General features: G+C 39.4%; 3 protein-coding genes across 3 annotated transcripts in view; all 3 read right to left on the reverse strand.

Annotated features, from left to right (window-relative positions):
* Window positions 1-14,507, reverse strand: part of LOC127627844 (gastrula zinc finger protein XlCGF8.2DB-like) — a 56,823-nt gene extending 42,316 nt beyond the window's left edge. Inside the window, exon 1 of the mRNA XM_052104445.1 lies at window positions 14,433-14,507. The gene's annotated coding sequence lies outside the window, so the exon portion shown is untranslated. The remainder of the gene's footprint in view (window positions 1-14,432) is intronic.
* Window positions 323-3,723, reverse strand: LOC127627837 (gastrula zinc finger protein XlCGF52.1-like). Its single transcript, XM_052104431.1, has 2 exons — window positions 3,586-3,723; window positions 323-1,988 (listed from the first exon to the last, which is right to left on the reverse strand). Exons 1-2 carry the CDS (start codon window positions 3,668-3,670, stop codon window positions 754-756), a joined length of 1,320 nt encoding a protein of 439 aa, XP_051960391.1. The 5' UTR covers window positions 3,671-3,723; the 3' UTR covers window positions 323-753.
* Window positions 9,539-14,502, reverse strand: LOC127627834 (gastrula zinc finger protein XlCGF57.1-like). The gene is made up of 2 exons (XM_052104425.1): window positions 14,309-14,502; window positions 9,539-11,537 (listed from the first exon to the last, which is right to left on the reverse strand). The coding sequence occupies exons 1-2, from the start codon at window positions 14,391-14,393 to the stop codon at window positions 10,216-10,218; spliced, it is 1,407 nt and encodes a 468-aa protein (XP_051960385.1). The 5' UTR covers window positions 14,394-14,502; the 3' UTR covers window positions 9,539-10,215.
* Window positions 14,508-15,492: the final 985 nt, after the last annotated feature.

The raw sequence follows: 15,492 nt of genomic DNA on the forward strand, positions 1-15,492 counted from the left end.
ATGTGCTGGAGAAGACTTTATGGAGTGTTTTGACACAATATCGTCAATACCGCCTTTGGCTTTGATTATGGCGTGCATTCGTTGTGGCATTGTTTCGACAACCTTATGCAATGTTACAACATTTATTTCCATCCAGAATTGCATTAATTTTGGGCCGAGATCTTGTATTGATGACTGAGAGTCGAACTACTCCGTAAAGTCTTCTCCAGCACATCCCAAAGACTTTCAATGGGGTTAAGGTTAGGACTCTGTGGTGGCCAATTCATGTGTGAAAATGATTCTTCATGCTTCCTGAACCACTCTTTCACAATTTAAGCCCAATAAATCTTGGCATTGTCAACCTGGGATACCCCTGTGCCATCAGGGAAGAAAAAATCCATTGATGGGATAACCTGGTCATTCAGTACATTCAGGTAGTCAACTGAGCCGAGACCTGACCAACTGAAGCAACCCCAGATCATAACCGTTATTAAAATCCAAACGTTGACTTTTTTTGTCTAGACAGTGTATAAGAGAGTTTTACCAGGCTAATAGTTCAATATACATATTTTCAAAATACATTGTGTGAATTTTGTCTGTGTTAAGAGAGGTGGTACACAAAAAGGATGTTTAATGGAAACTACATGATCTACAAAGCATCTCCCCCAAAATTGTGTCATCTCAGAGCAAACATTTTTCAAATGCATTCAACATTCCTCTTGGATTAAATTACTGTAATTGGGAGAAAGTGAATGTTTTGGTTGATCTGCATTTCTAAACCTTTACTTTTTGGACCTGAAGATGAACTTGTGATTTTGGGCAACGCTTTTTCAAATGGATCTGTAGATGACTTGATTGGTTGAAAGCTTTCCCACATGAAGTGCATTGATATGGTTTCTCTCCAGTATGCACTCGCTCGTGTATTTTCAGACTTCCGGACTGACTGAAGTTCTTTCCACAGTGTGAGCACTTGTGAGGCTTTTCTCCAGAATGAATTATTTGGTGCCTTTTCAAGCCTTCAGCTGTAGTGAAGGATTTCCCACACTCAGAACATACATGATCTCTCACACCTGTGTGTATTTTCTGGTGTGATTTTAAACTGTAACGATTTGTAAGACTTTTTCCACAGACAGAACACAAGTAAGGCTTCTCAACGGCATGCGTTTTCAGGTGTCTTTTTAAGTATGATTCCACAAGAAATGTTTTACTGCACTGATCACAGTTAAATGACCGTTCTTCAGAATGGAGACGCAAATGACTTTTGAGACAGTTTTTGTATCTGAAGCTCTTTCCACACTGATGGCACGTGAAAGGCATCTCTCCCGTGTGGATTCTTATGTGATCCTGAAGGTCTCCTTTAGACATGAAGCTCTTTCCACACTGAGGACATTTAAAAGGCTTCTCTCCAGTGTGAATCCTCATGTGGTTTGAAAGGTTGGCTTTACATGTGAACCTGTTTCCACACTGAGGGCACATGAAAGGCTTCTCTCCAGTGTGACTTCTTATGTGTCTATTAAGATCTCCTTTATTTACGAAACATTTTCCACACTGAGGGCATGTGAAAGGTTTCTCTCCAGTGTGGTATCTTATGTGATTCTGAAGAGCTTCTCTACGTGAAAAACTTTTTTCACACTGAGGACATGTGAAAGGCTTTTCTCCAGTGTGACTTCTTATGTGAATCTTAAGGTCTTTCTGATATCTGAAACTTTTTCCACACTGAGGACATGTGAAAGGCTTTTCTCCAGTGTGAATTCTTATGTGATCCTTAAGGATTTTCCGATTTCCGAAGCTCTTTCCACACTCAGTGCATATGTGCAGATTAATTCGTGTGTGGACTCTTTGGTGTTTTTTAAGATCTACATATAGTTTGAAAGCATCTCCATACTGGGGGCATGTGACAAATTGTTTTTCAGTTTGTAAGAAACTAAAAGATGTTTCTCCATTTGTGAAATTATGTTGTTTCTGATAGTTTTGTTTTTTCTCCTCCATTTCGTTTAGTTCCAAAAGGCCTGAAAATAACATGAAATGGTCAAAATTCAATTCACAAACAAATGTGAAATGAAATAAAGGTAAAACCCAAACTTTTATTTGTTATATTTGATGAAAGGTTAATTATGTCACAATGATATGCTGCTGTTAAAGGAATAATTCATGTTCAATACAAGTTAAGCTCAATCGACAGCATTTGTGGCATAATGTTGGTTACCACAAAAATGAATTTCGACCCATTTGTCTTTTATATTTATTGATTTATTTTATCCCCTTTTCTCCCCAATTTGGAATGCCAAAATTCACTCTATATAGTACGTCCTCATGGTGGCGTGGTTACTCACCTCAGTCCGGGTGGCAGAGGCCAAGTCCCATTTGCCTCTGTTTCTGAGAATCAGAAACAATCCGCGCATCTTATCACGTGACTCGTTGTGCACGACACTGCAGAGACTCACAGCATTTGGAGGCTCATGCTACTCTCCACGATCCACACACAACTCACCACACGCCCCATTGAGAGCGAGAACCACTAATCACCACCACGAGGAGGTTACCCCATGTGACTCCACCCTCCCTAACAACCGGGCCAATTCGGTTGCTTAGGAGACCTGGCTGGAATCACTCAGCACACCCTGGATTCGAACTCGTGACTCCAGGGGTGGTAGTCATCGTCAATACTCGCTGAGCTACCCTGGCCCCCAAAACACCAGCACATCACATATCTGTCTGCATTTGGCAAAAATGACATTCGATACACATTCTTGATAGCCAGCGGTTGCCTAAAACACCTCACTGAGGTTAGTAACTGAAAGTGACTGTGTAGAGGATGTGTATAATCACCAAAGCTTTTTGTTTTAATTTGGATATAAATATATAATTTAGCTTCCTCTGTGTCTTACAGAGGCAGCTAAACGATATATATATATATATATATATATATATATATATATATATGTCTTTTTTTTTTTTTTTTAACCACAAATCTAAATTAAAGTGAGACACAATGGAAGTGAATGGGCCCAATTTCTGGAAGGTTTAAAGGCAGAAATGTGAAGCTTATAATTTATTAAAGCACTTACACTAATTTTTTAACAGAAGAATTAATGTATTATTTTATTATTTTTAGCTATAAAGTTGTTTAAATCATCGTTTTTACAGTCGTTTTAGTGTTTGTTTACAATACATCATCATGGCAACGAAGTTGTAAAATTGGGCGTAACTTACTTAAAAGCGGTTTTATGACACTAAAATCATGTTAACACACAGATTGTTTACGTCTTGTGGCTATACTTTTGAAACAGTGAGTATTTTAACGTTTAAAGATTGACCCCTTTCACTTTCATTATAAGTGCCTCACTGTAACACAGAATTTTGCTTTTTTGGAAGAAAAAAAGGAGGGGCAAGCCAAATTAATGTTTGTGCTAATCAATATTATACCACAAATGATGTCGATTGAGCTTAAATTGTATTAAACCCGGAATATTGCTTTAATTACATTTTATAAAGTCAGATTACATATTTTTCTGTCCCAGGATCATAAAACTACATTATCCACCAATTACCTTCATGTTCTTCAGTAGTTAATTTATCAATGAAGAATTAAGAACAGACACAAACCTGTTTGTTCTTCAGTATCTTCGTATTTAATTCTGCAGTGTTCTGGATCACTTGTGTTCACACTCTCCTCTTTAATAACCTCCATAATTACAGTTTTATATCATGCAGACTTCAGATGTTAAACCTGGAATAATTCCTTCAAACACTTCTTCATCTGAAGATGGAAATATTCCCCAAAATGTACAATAAACGATGTTATGCGTCTTCTTCTATTATTGTGTAGCTGTTCTCAGACTTCGTGTATGTCGCCCTCTAATGGACTGTTGTGGAATCAAGAGTTCTTTCACTCTTTATGGTCTTTCAAACAAAACAAACACACACACACACACACACACACACACACACACACACACACACACACACACACACACACACACACATTAGCAGTAGTTACAGAATTGTACACTGTACAATACAGTACAATTAATAATGATAAATTAATGATAAATACTAGATTTGTATGAAATGCATTTCATATAAGAGGGAATTATTTAATGCCAATATAGCTCATTACGTCACATGTCAGACTGACCGGCGTACAGAGATGAATGGAATGAAATATATTTAAATGTCCGTGAAAGTCAAATCTGGCAACATTTCTGCTGACTTCGGACATGAACACATTTCCTGACACTTGGCATGGATCAAAAGCAACTTTTGGCTGCTTTTGTTGACGTCATATCACAGGTGTTTCTCCATTCACCACTGTTGCTTCTTTACGCTGATGGTCATCAGTGTTGCCAACCCTCGCAAGACAAATAAGCAACTGTAGCTTCAAAAACAAGCCTAATATTATTATAGCCTTATGGCAGGGAGGAGGGCGGGGCCGGGTCGTGATGCTGCACACCCCCAATCAGGCTAATGAAGCCCTCGAGAGGGATAAAGGCAACCCGGAGGCGGCAGTTCGAGAGAGAGAGAGAGAGAGAGAGAGACAGTTATGGGCAGCTGCCCTGCATGTGTTTATGTTTGTCTTTTTGTTTTATTAAAAACACCTGGAGTGGGAGAACCGCTGCCATCCACCAAAAATGCTGCGGGGCGTTCCGTGCAACAGGGGCTGGAGGATTGCCTCCGATCCGCCCGGGGAGGCACGGCTGTTGTCCACTAGAGGGAGGAGGAGTGGCCAAGGACCAGGCTATGGCATATACGTTTTTCTTCTCTCATTTGTCTTTCAGCACACACTGGATTAGAACTCGTGACTCCAGGGGTGGGAGTCAGTGTCAGAACTCGCTGAGCAACCCAGGCCTTTCCCACTTGTAATTACAACTTCGCTTGATCGTTCATGTCCCCAGAACTTGTTATTATGATATTTCCAACTCCACTTGAAGGGCACATTAGTGTTCAATTCGGTGGTCCATAACAGCTCACCAGGGCAAAAATTCAGGAAAAACTTTGTACATAACATCTGACTCTGTGACTCCTGTCTTTTGAATCCATTCACAAAAAAGATTTGTTCATTGATTTGTTCACTGATCATTTTGGCAAATTATGCCAAAATGACCACCTTTTAAGTTTTGAAAATTTAATTAAATTGAACCAAAATCACACAGTCATTCACAACTGGAACAAGTCTAATTATATTCAAATTTGCACGTCAACAAACATACTTAGAGTCTTTAGCACTGCTGAGTGATTAAGCATCATACGTGTTTCTCCACGAATAGCAACAAAGCATATCTATCACATTGTGAACTGCTGAGCACAACTTTCAATCAAGCTATACCAAAAAAGACAATAATACTAGCCTAAAAAAATAACTTAGTTTCAAGAACTGTATGCCATTGTAATGTGTGGTCTGCTATGCTGATGACACACAACTCTAACACTCATTCTAGCCTGATGATCCAACGGTAGCGGCCCAGATCTCAGCCTGCCTAGCAGACATTTCGTGTTGGATGAAAGATCACCACCTCCAACTCAGCCTTGCTAAGATAGAGCTGCTTGTGCTTCCAGCAAGCCCAGCTATTCATCACAACTTCACCATTCAGCTAGACTCGTCAACAATTACACCATCCAGGACAGCCAGAAATCTTGGAGTTGTGTCTGATGATAAGTTGAACTTCACAGACCACATTGGAAGGACTGGCTGATCGTGCAGATTGTCCTTGTTCTATCCAGGCTGGATTATTGCAATGTTCTTCTGGCAGGCTTTCCAGCATGTACTGTCAAACCTCTGCAGATCCAGAATGCACTAGCGAGAGTGGTTTTCAACAAGCTCAAAAGAGTGCACATCATGCCTCTCTTCAAATTGCACTGCTGCCAATGGCTTCTCCCATTAAGTTGAAGGCATTGATGCTTGCTTGCAGAACAACCACTAGCTCCACACCCCACTATCTAAACTCACTGCTTATGTCCCCTCCAGAAACCTGCATTCTGCAGTTGAATGGCACCACGTGGTGCCACAAAATCACTGTCCCGGACCTTTACCTTGACTGTTCCCCACTAGTGGAATCACCTGCCTAACAAGTATACCAGTAAATTCATGAGCTTGTTCATGAACAAGATGGCGCATCTCATTCAGACTCAAACGATTGACTCGAGTGGTTCAATGAAGGCGTGTGTTGACCCTGCATCACTGTTCTATTACAAGCATTCATGGTGTGGGAAATATCCTTTAACACAAAATTTGACTAAGACTTCCATAATATTAAGCATACAATTCCACATAACCTTGGTTCCCTGAAAGGAGGGAACAATGTGCTGCATCAGAATTAGGCTTCACTAGGAGTCGGTGGTGACCATGTCACCAGGCATGATGAGGTCCCTCGAACTGAGCCAGCACTGGAGGGGTCTCATCCATAGCAAGCCTAGCAGGGTGATGCAAATTCCTATAAGTGTAGAAAAATGGACTAAATGCACTTGTCGGTCAAATAAGCCGACATGGCTACCAAGTCGAGTTTCATTACTAGGAAGGAAACTTGCTGACTGGGCACTAACATGCCCTTTGTCCAGTTGACCCTGAGTCCCAGCTGCATGAACAACTGATCTCTGTGCCTTTTATTGAGCTAGTAATAGACAATCATGAAGTCAATTAAATATGTGTATGCCGCAAAGCTTCAGCAGAGCCAGCTGCATCAACATATTTCGTGAATTTGCTGGGAGCAAGGGACAACTCGAAGGGTAGGACCTTCATCTGGTCTGTAAGAACTTAAGAATGGCCTGTGACCAGGGGCAATCTGCCTATGAAAGAATGCATCTTTCAGGGCGATGGATACAATCCAGAGTTCAGACATGAGACAAGATTTGTCTCTGAGTCACCATCTTAAATGGAGACATACTGATTGTCCGATTCAAAGGGTCTCAAGTCCAGTATGGGCCACAACCCACCCCTCCTTTAGGTGATCAGAAAATAGTGGCTGTAGAAGCCTTTACTGTCAGTACGCTCTCTATCACATCTTTGTCAAGAAACATCTGTATCTCTAAAGTAGAACTGCTGTGTCCCGCACCAGTATGGTGGAGCGTGCAACGTTGAAGTCTTGTGGATTATTTTGGATTGGATTTTTGTGCTTAGTACCCAGCAGGAAATTCTACACCATGAGTCCAGATAGCAAGTCAGGGGGCATCTGCCTTAAGGGTGATCATTCAGAAAATCTGAGTTGGTTAGTGCTGGAAATTTGCCCATTTATGTGAAGTTGTTTGTGCCTCCAGAAACTGCAGCGAGGTTGGCAAACCTTATTTAGATGTGACACACATTGGGCACAGAGCCAACCAAAACTATCTAGATCTAGATCCTGGCATGAAACCTCAGGAAGAATGAGACAAATACTTTGGGGATATGGCAAAGCAGTTTGGGACTTCTTTTGTGCTGCAGCAGACTGGTCCATGTATGAACAACTCCGCTTCATTGGTAAAAAACCATCAGGAGTGCTTGGGCCACCCAGAAGGAACTTTACCACTGGAGTGAGGTCCATTTGGGTGCATGTCACTGGGCTTGTATACTCGCCTGTGGCTCTGGCTTTCTCTATTTGGCAGGACACTGTCCCAAAGTAGAGCGCAAGTGAACTGTCTGGTATACAGAACTACCACACTTTAGCAGGATGTGGCTGTAAGCCAGCGATTGCCTTTTTGCCAACTGAAACCTCTCGGTGGAAGTATCAATAGCATCACCAAAGAGGCCCTGCTGACACACTTGGAGGGACTCAGAGTCTGGACCACTCTCATCCAAGTCCTTCAGCAGATCTGACTGATAGACCTTCAACACCGCCATGGTGTGCAGAGCCGCACCAGCCTGACCCCCTGAAGTGTAGACCTTACCCAACAGCATGGATGAATGCACTGGCTTAGATTTTCTCACCAGCCTGGAAGAGGAGGGGCATAAAAATAGCAGCCGCTGCCAGCCAAACATCACTTCAGTCTATTACACTCACAATGAGGTTAGCATAGGTGGAGCAGTAAGCTTCACCAGCCAATCAAATTAGTGTGATAGTATTGGGTTTCAAAGTCCTGCCCCCTGGTGGGTTCTCCCATTGTGTCAGCTTCTAATGCAGTGTTGAATTACCTTCTTGAAAGGGAACCACAATCAGTACATAGTTACTACAGCTTTTAGCCTATTGTTAAAACTGTAGAAACTTGGCATTATCCAGGACTGTATTCTGTAGTATTTTCACGTGCTGAGAGTTAACTATAGCAACAGTAGAGGGCTTGTGCACTTTTCGTTAGGAACAGCTTTGGATGGTGTACCGACAAGCAAGCCTGGTCATATTTTTTCCTTTTTCTTTCTTTCATTTTCTCATAATTTTCTTTTAAATATTTGTTTCTCTCTCTCTCTGTGTGTGTGTGTATATATATATATATGTTTTAATTTTACGTCAACAAGCAGAGTCAGTCCATCCCTACATTTAACATACATTGTACAGTACAGTTCATCCTAGATATTAATCATGAATATATTAAATGCATTTATTCTGAGAAGGAATCATTCAATGGCAATTTTAAGAAATTTTGTCTTGATTCAGTTTAAGATGATTTACGTCTTGATTCAGTTTAATGCTAATTATTCTTACACCTTATTGCTTGAAATATGCTTTTTACAACTTTAAATAATGAAAACAATGAACTTATTCTACCACATTCCCAAGATAAGAACGACCACTCTTGGAATCTTCTACATTATCAAACATGAAAGTGTAGAGGTTACAGACCCATATAAAGGAGTGGTGGTGGCGTAGTGGGCTAAAGCACTGAACTGGTAATCAGAAGGTTGCTGGTTCGATCCCCACAGCCACCACCATTGTGTCCTTGTGTAAGGCACTTAATTCCAGGTTGCTCCGGGGGGATTGTCCCTGTAATCAGGGGCGAAAATTTCATCAAAATGTTGGGGGGGACAATAAATATAACAATTCTCAAGAGCAATTTTTGAAGGGGACACCAAGGTTTTTTTTTGTTGTTGCCCCGTTTGCATTTGTATTATTTTATGTTTTAAACAATTATTTTAAGAATATATCATTATATTATTTACAATACACATATTTTAATGATATTTTAGGGGGGTCCTGACATTCCCTCCCCCCACCACCCCCCACCCCCACGCGATTTCCGCCTATGCCTGTAATAATTGCACTGTAAGTCGCTTTGGATAAAAGCGTCTGCCAAATGCATAAATGTAAATGTAAATACAAGACATTGTCTTGAAATCACTGGTCAATGTCTCAAATGTGTGTGCTATTATGTTTGGTCTCATATTTGCCCTGAACTTACCCTCAAGATCTGAGATAAAAATTGTAAGAAATTCGAAATATCTTTGTGGAGCTAGATGCAAACCAAGTTCAGAAACTCTATGTGTGAACTTCATAACCCAATGTCAGTCAGGGACAAAAAGCAAGATTGTTCATTTAAAATGTTTTCATGCTGTATGTGTTTTATTTGTTTTATTTTTGGCCTTGTGTAGAACAACATTATTGGCTTATTACCATTTTAAGGGAGGCATTGATTGGAAAAGAGTCTGATGATAGTGGATCAGTGTTTTTTTTATTACACAGAGAATACATGTATATGAGTAAAAAAAGTTTTAATTTTGGAACTCCATTCACAATTACAAGGCAAGCTGCTCTTTGGCTTTTTTTGTAAGTTTTTTAAGTTTTCACGAAGGGACACATGTACAAAAAATGTTTCGATAAAAAAAAAAGAAAATCATGTCATAATTTACGCACGTCATTTAAAACCTATATGATTTTCTTTCTTACAAGGAATACAATAGAAAACAATGATCATGTTATTCACACTGCTCTTTTCTATACAATGAAAGTGGATGTTACAATGGCTGTAAAGCATCAATAGTATTTGAAGGAAATTTGCTGGAAATCTTGCTCTTATATTTTGGTCTGTTCCTCACAAAAATCAACTGATATGGACTATTTGAATGATAATTTTTTTGTGCTTTTTGTCCATTTTGGATTATGAAAAGTTCCCATTGTATCACCTTCCAACAGACTAACAGAACTAAGCTGTTAAGCGTATGATTGGAAAATCAACAGAACGATGTAGCCATTGTTTAACTTGTGTTCATATTGCTAGTACTAAACATAAACAACATACAAAACATTCCAACAAAAGTCATTTCACAGCAAAAAAAAAAAAAGGACATTTATGCAATGAACACAAGATCATTTTAGCTCATTGACCAGTTTAATTTAATTACTCTGTTGGTAGAACGTCCATCTTTTGGTTTATTTGAATTTCTAATGATGTACTTGGACCTGACGATGAACTCTGCTCACTTTGTGACTTTGGGCAACTTTTTTTCAAATGAGTCCGTAGACTACTTGATTGGTTGAACGTTTTCCCACATGAAGTGCATTGATATGGCTTCTCTCCAGTATGCACTCGCTCGTGTATTTTCATCGTTCCTAATCGACTGAAGTTCTTTCCACAGTGTGAGCACTTGTACGGTCTTTCTCCAGTATGAATTATTTGGTGCTTTTTCATGCCGTCAATTGTTGTGAAGGTTTTTCCACACTCTGAGCATTCATGAGCTCTCACACCGGTGTGTATTTTCTGGTGCTCTTTTAAACGGTACCGACTTGTAAGCCTTTTTCCACAGATGGAACACAAGTGAGGTTTCTCACTTGCATGAGTTTTCAGGTGTTTTCTCAGGCCTGCTGCCAAAACAAACGTTTTATTGCACTGATCGCAGATAAATGACCGTTCTCCAGAATGGAGGCGCAGATGATCGTTGAGACAGTTTTTGTATCTGAAGGTCTTTCCACACTGATGGCATGTGAAAGGCATCTCTCCGGTGTGGATTCTTATGTGATCTTGAAGGTTTGCTTTACACGTGAAGCACTTTTCACACTGAGGGCAAGTAAAGGGCTTCTTTCCTGTGTGAATCCTCATATGGTTGTTAAGGATGGCTTTACACGTAAAGCTCTTTTCACACTGAGTGCACGTAAATGGCTTTTCTCCAGTGTGGATTCTTAGGTGTTTGTTAAGATCTCCTTTATTTATGAAACCACTTCCACACTGAGGGCACGTGAAAGGCTTCTCTCCAATGTGGTATCTTATGTGAATCTGAAGATGTTCTTTACGTGAGAAACATTTTCCACATTCAGGACAGGTAAAAGGCTTCTCTCCAGTGTGGATTCTTACATGATCCTTCAGGCTTCCTTGATATGTGAAGCTCTTTCCACACTCAGTGCATTTGAAAGGCTTCTCTCCCGTGTGAATTTTCATGTGGGTCGTAAGGACTGATTTACATGTGAAGCATTTTTCACACTGAGGACATGCAAAAGGCTTCTCTCCTGTGTGGATTCGTATGTGTTTCTTAAGATCTGCATTTCGTTTGAAATTTTTTCCACACTGAGGGCAGCTGAAAGGATTTTTGGCTCCTGTTCTTGGAGCACTTTGTGTGAAATTATTTTCAGTCTGTAAGCAACTAAAAAAACTTTCTCCAGTTCTGAACCTCTCTGGTTCCTGATACAGATGGTTTTTCTCCTCCACTTCATTTTGTTCCAGAAGGCCTGCAAAAAACATTCAAAAGCCAAGATTCAATTCACAAACAACAAATGTTGAGCAATATAAAGATAAACCCCAATTATTACATCATAATGATCCTACACAAGCTCGATTCTGTGAATTGTTGCATTCCAAAATGTGTCTGAACTCCATTCATAGCGGCCGATTTATACTTCTGCGACAAGCTTATGTTTTCTGGTTATCTGGACACGCACCTCTCCAAAAATGTAAATACATGTGATGTCTACGCAAACCACAACAGCTATAACTGGTCCACTTTGTAACCAGAGACCTTCTAACAGGAAGGTTCAAAAGATATTTGAGGTAGCTTTGCATACTTCAAAATTATTTTAAGATCTATACATCAGAGTACATTGTATTTGGGCTCATTTTAATGGGGAGCATTTGCTGTTTTTTTGTATTCTGTTTGTATCATCTGTAAAATTCACAATATGTTTGTTGTATTGTACTCCAAACCATTGCATCTGTATAATGTTTTGACTGTATGTTTGACCGTGCATTTTTGTAGAGGAGCTCATCAGGCTACAGCATAGGCAACGCCGCAACCAACGTTGTATGTTTTGACGCAAGAAGTATAAGACCGACTACACACTCTGGAAAGCTTAGACAGAGAAATGTGTAAGTTATGTTTGAAGGGTGTAGAAAGAGACACATCAGTTTGAATTTAAGCAGGCTACACGTTTTCACAAAACTTAACTGGATCCGCCTCTGTGAGATTCTCACTGATCAATGAATGCCTAAATCAAAGTGTGTTGCGGCAAAAATGTAAATGTTCTCAACTTTTGGTCGCATAATGGAGAGTCCCTATTGCAAACCCTTGGGTTTTCCATCTCCATCCTTCTGGCGCAGCATCCCCATTAAAATCAGTGCCTTCGCAGCGTTTTCTGATGTAATGTAGACTCTAGTGTGTAGGCGCCATAAATTGGCCTTAACACAATGCAAGTGCGCAATGCATTCTCAACATTGCTGCAAGGAGCACTATAGCAGCTTCTATGGTGGTTTACACTTTCAAGTCAATTACTGTTATGGCTGTGCAATAGTTTAAAAAGTATATTGCTGAGCAACTAAGTTAAAGTCAATATGTTTAGGCTACAGTAACTTGCCATAGTAAAACCAGTTTAAACCAGAAGAGTTTATCGTGTTAGGCTTTGAAAGTAACTCTATCGCCCCCCCCTGAGTACTGAAGTTTGTAACTGCCACAGTAAGTGGTCGCTCACACCAAACAAATGTTTGCATCCTTTCGCACTGTTTTTTGTCTGTAAGCCGCCAGTGAGCAAGCCAAAGGCAACTGTGGCAAGAAACAAAAACTAATTAATATGCACTCACTGGCTGATGCTGGTAGTCTTAAAGAAGTCTTAAAAAATTGTAAGTAGTCGAATTATGCTTGTAACTGATAAACATGTAACTAATATATATATATATATATATATATATATATATATATATATATATATATATATATATATATACACACACTCACTTAGCACCTGACGTGGTGAATTCTTCTGCTGTTGCAGCCCAACCACTTCGACGTGTTGTACATTCTAAGATGCTATTCTGGTTATCCGAAATACCGCAGACTTTGCCAATTCTAACCAGTTTGGCCATTCTCTGTTGACCTCTCTCATCCACAAGGCATCTACGTCCACAGAACTGCCGCACACTGGATGTTTTTTGTTTTTGGTACCATTCGGAGTAAATTCTAGAGACTGTTGTGTGTGAAAATCCCAGGATATAATCATTTACAGAAATACTCAAACTAGCCCATCTGGCACCAACAAACATGCTACGCTTCAAATCACTGAAATCAAACTTTTTTCCCCATTCTGATGGTTGATGTGAACTGTTTACTGAACCATTAACGGAAGCTCCTGACCCGTATCTGCATGATTTTATACACTACACTGCTGCCACACGATTGGCTGATTAGATAATCGCATGAATAAGTAGGTGAACAGGTGTTCCTAATAAAGTGCTCAGTGAGTGTGTATATACAGTATATATATATATATATATATATATATATATATATATGTGTGTGTGTGTGTGTGTGTGTGTGTGTGTGTGCAATATAATATAAGACTTTTCAAGACATTTATTGGTAGAATAAACTGAATTTGGAAATCTTTCAATAGCTAAAATGCGACAAATATAATGAAAAACGAATGAAAACTTAATGTGTAAAATTGTTATTTCAGTAATGTACCTAGTTACAAGGTCCCTTTATAATTAACAGCATTAGCTGAATTTTTCATTAATAATCAGAAAGCACATTGAAACCGAAACCGATATTTCATCCAATGAATCGATATAATATCAAATCGAATCGAGAGCTTGTGAACCGGAATCGAATGGGGAAATCTGCATCAATACCCAGTCCTAATGGACCTACACTGATAGCACAAAAACATCACCCAGTCGAAAATGTAATGTGTGTTTACATCTGGAAGACATTTTTATTTAGGTTGTTTGCTCATCTGCAATGCGTCTTTAAGACGTGTCCTCTCGACCGTTAAAAAGATTCTGATTTAGAATGTTTGTTGATCTTTTGAAGATGTTTAGCAGATGTTAATTAGAACGTGATGCTTTCTAGTTTAAAATATAAAAGGCACAAAGAACTGAAACGGTTAAACACGCGTTGTTACATCGGTGTGAACGGCCCATAACGCAAGAACGCATGTTGAGCATGCACGGATACACGTCACCTTCATGTCCTTCAGCAGTCAGTAATGAAGAATTAAGAACAGACACAAACCTGTTTGTTCTTCAGTATCTTCGTTTTTAATTCTGCTGTGTTCTGGATCACTCGTGTTCACACTCTCCTCTTTAATAACCTCCATAATTACAGTATTATATCATGCAGACTTCAGATGTTAAACCTGGAATAATTCCTTCAAACTCTTCTTCATCTGAAGATGGAAATATTCCCCAAAATGTACAATAAACGATGTTATGCGTCTTCTTCTTTTACTGTATAACAGTTCGCAGAACATGTGCATGCCGCCACCAACTGGGCAGTTGTGCAATCAAAGCTCTCTAATCGTTTAAAGAGGGTTAAATCTTTATTATGCACTTATAAAACCATATTAAGCTGTATTTGCTATATCTGTTGATTGTGATTAGAGGGATTCCTATAGAAATCATTATTACACAGACAGGGTGTAGAATCCAGGGGGATGGGGGTGAGGTAACCCGCCCAATATTTATACCATGATCAATGGAAACATGTAAATGATTCAACCTGTAACCCCCCCAATGTTCAAACCAAACTACACCCTTGCACACAGACAAAACCAGCCATTTTAAAAACTTGTTAAATATTACATATGATATATTATAAATAAAATTAGTCAAAACCATGCAAAATTGGGTTGCGACCCAAACTCTTAAAGGGACAGTTCACCCAAAAATGAAAATTCTCTCATCATTTACTCACCCTCATGCCATTAACTATGACTTATTTTCTTCTGCAGAACAAAAATGATGATTTTTAGCAGGATATCTCAGCTCTGTAGGTCCATACAGTGCAAGTAAATGGTGATCAGACTGTTGTAGCTCCACAAATCACATAAAGAAAACATAAATGTAAACCATACGACTCCAGTGGTTTAATCCATGTCTTCAGAAGCGATATCATAGATGTGGGTGGGCAACAGATCCAATTTTAAGTCCTTTTTTTACCCTAAATCTCCACTTTCACTTTTACATCTGAACGCCACATGTTGTGACTGTTTAGTTTCACTTTCACATCTAGCAGATATTTACAGTAAAAAAAAAGGACTGCAATTTTTAACCCACACCTATCGTATTGCTTCTGAAGATATGGATTTAACCACTGGAGTCTGGATATGGATTTCCTTTATGTAATTGTTGGAGCTAAAATGGTCTGGTCACCATTCACTTGCATTGTAAGCACCTTCAGAGCTGAAATATTCTTCA

The sequence above is a fragment of the Xyrauchen texanus genome, chromosome 34 (genome assembly GCF_025860055.1).
Source record: "Xyrauchen texanus isolate HMW12.3.18 chromosome 34, RBS_HiC_50CHRs, whole genome shotgun sequence".
Classification (NCBI taxonomy): Eukaryota; Metazoa; Chordata; class Actinopteri; order Cypriniformes; family Catostomidae; genus Xyrauchen; species Xyrauchen texanus.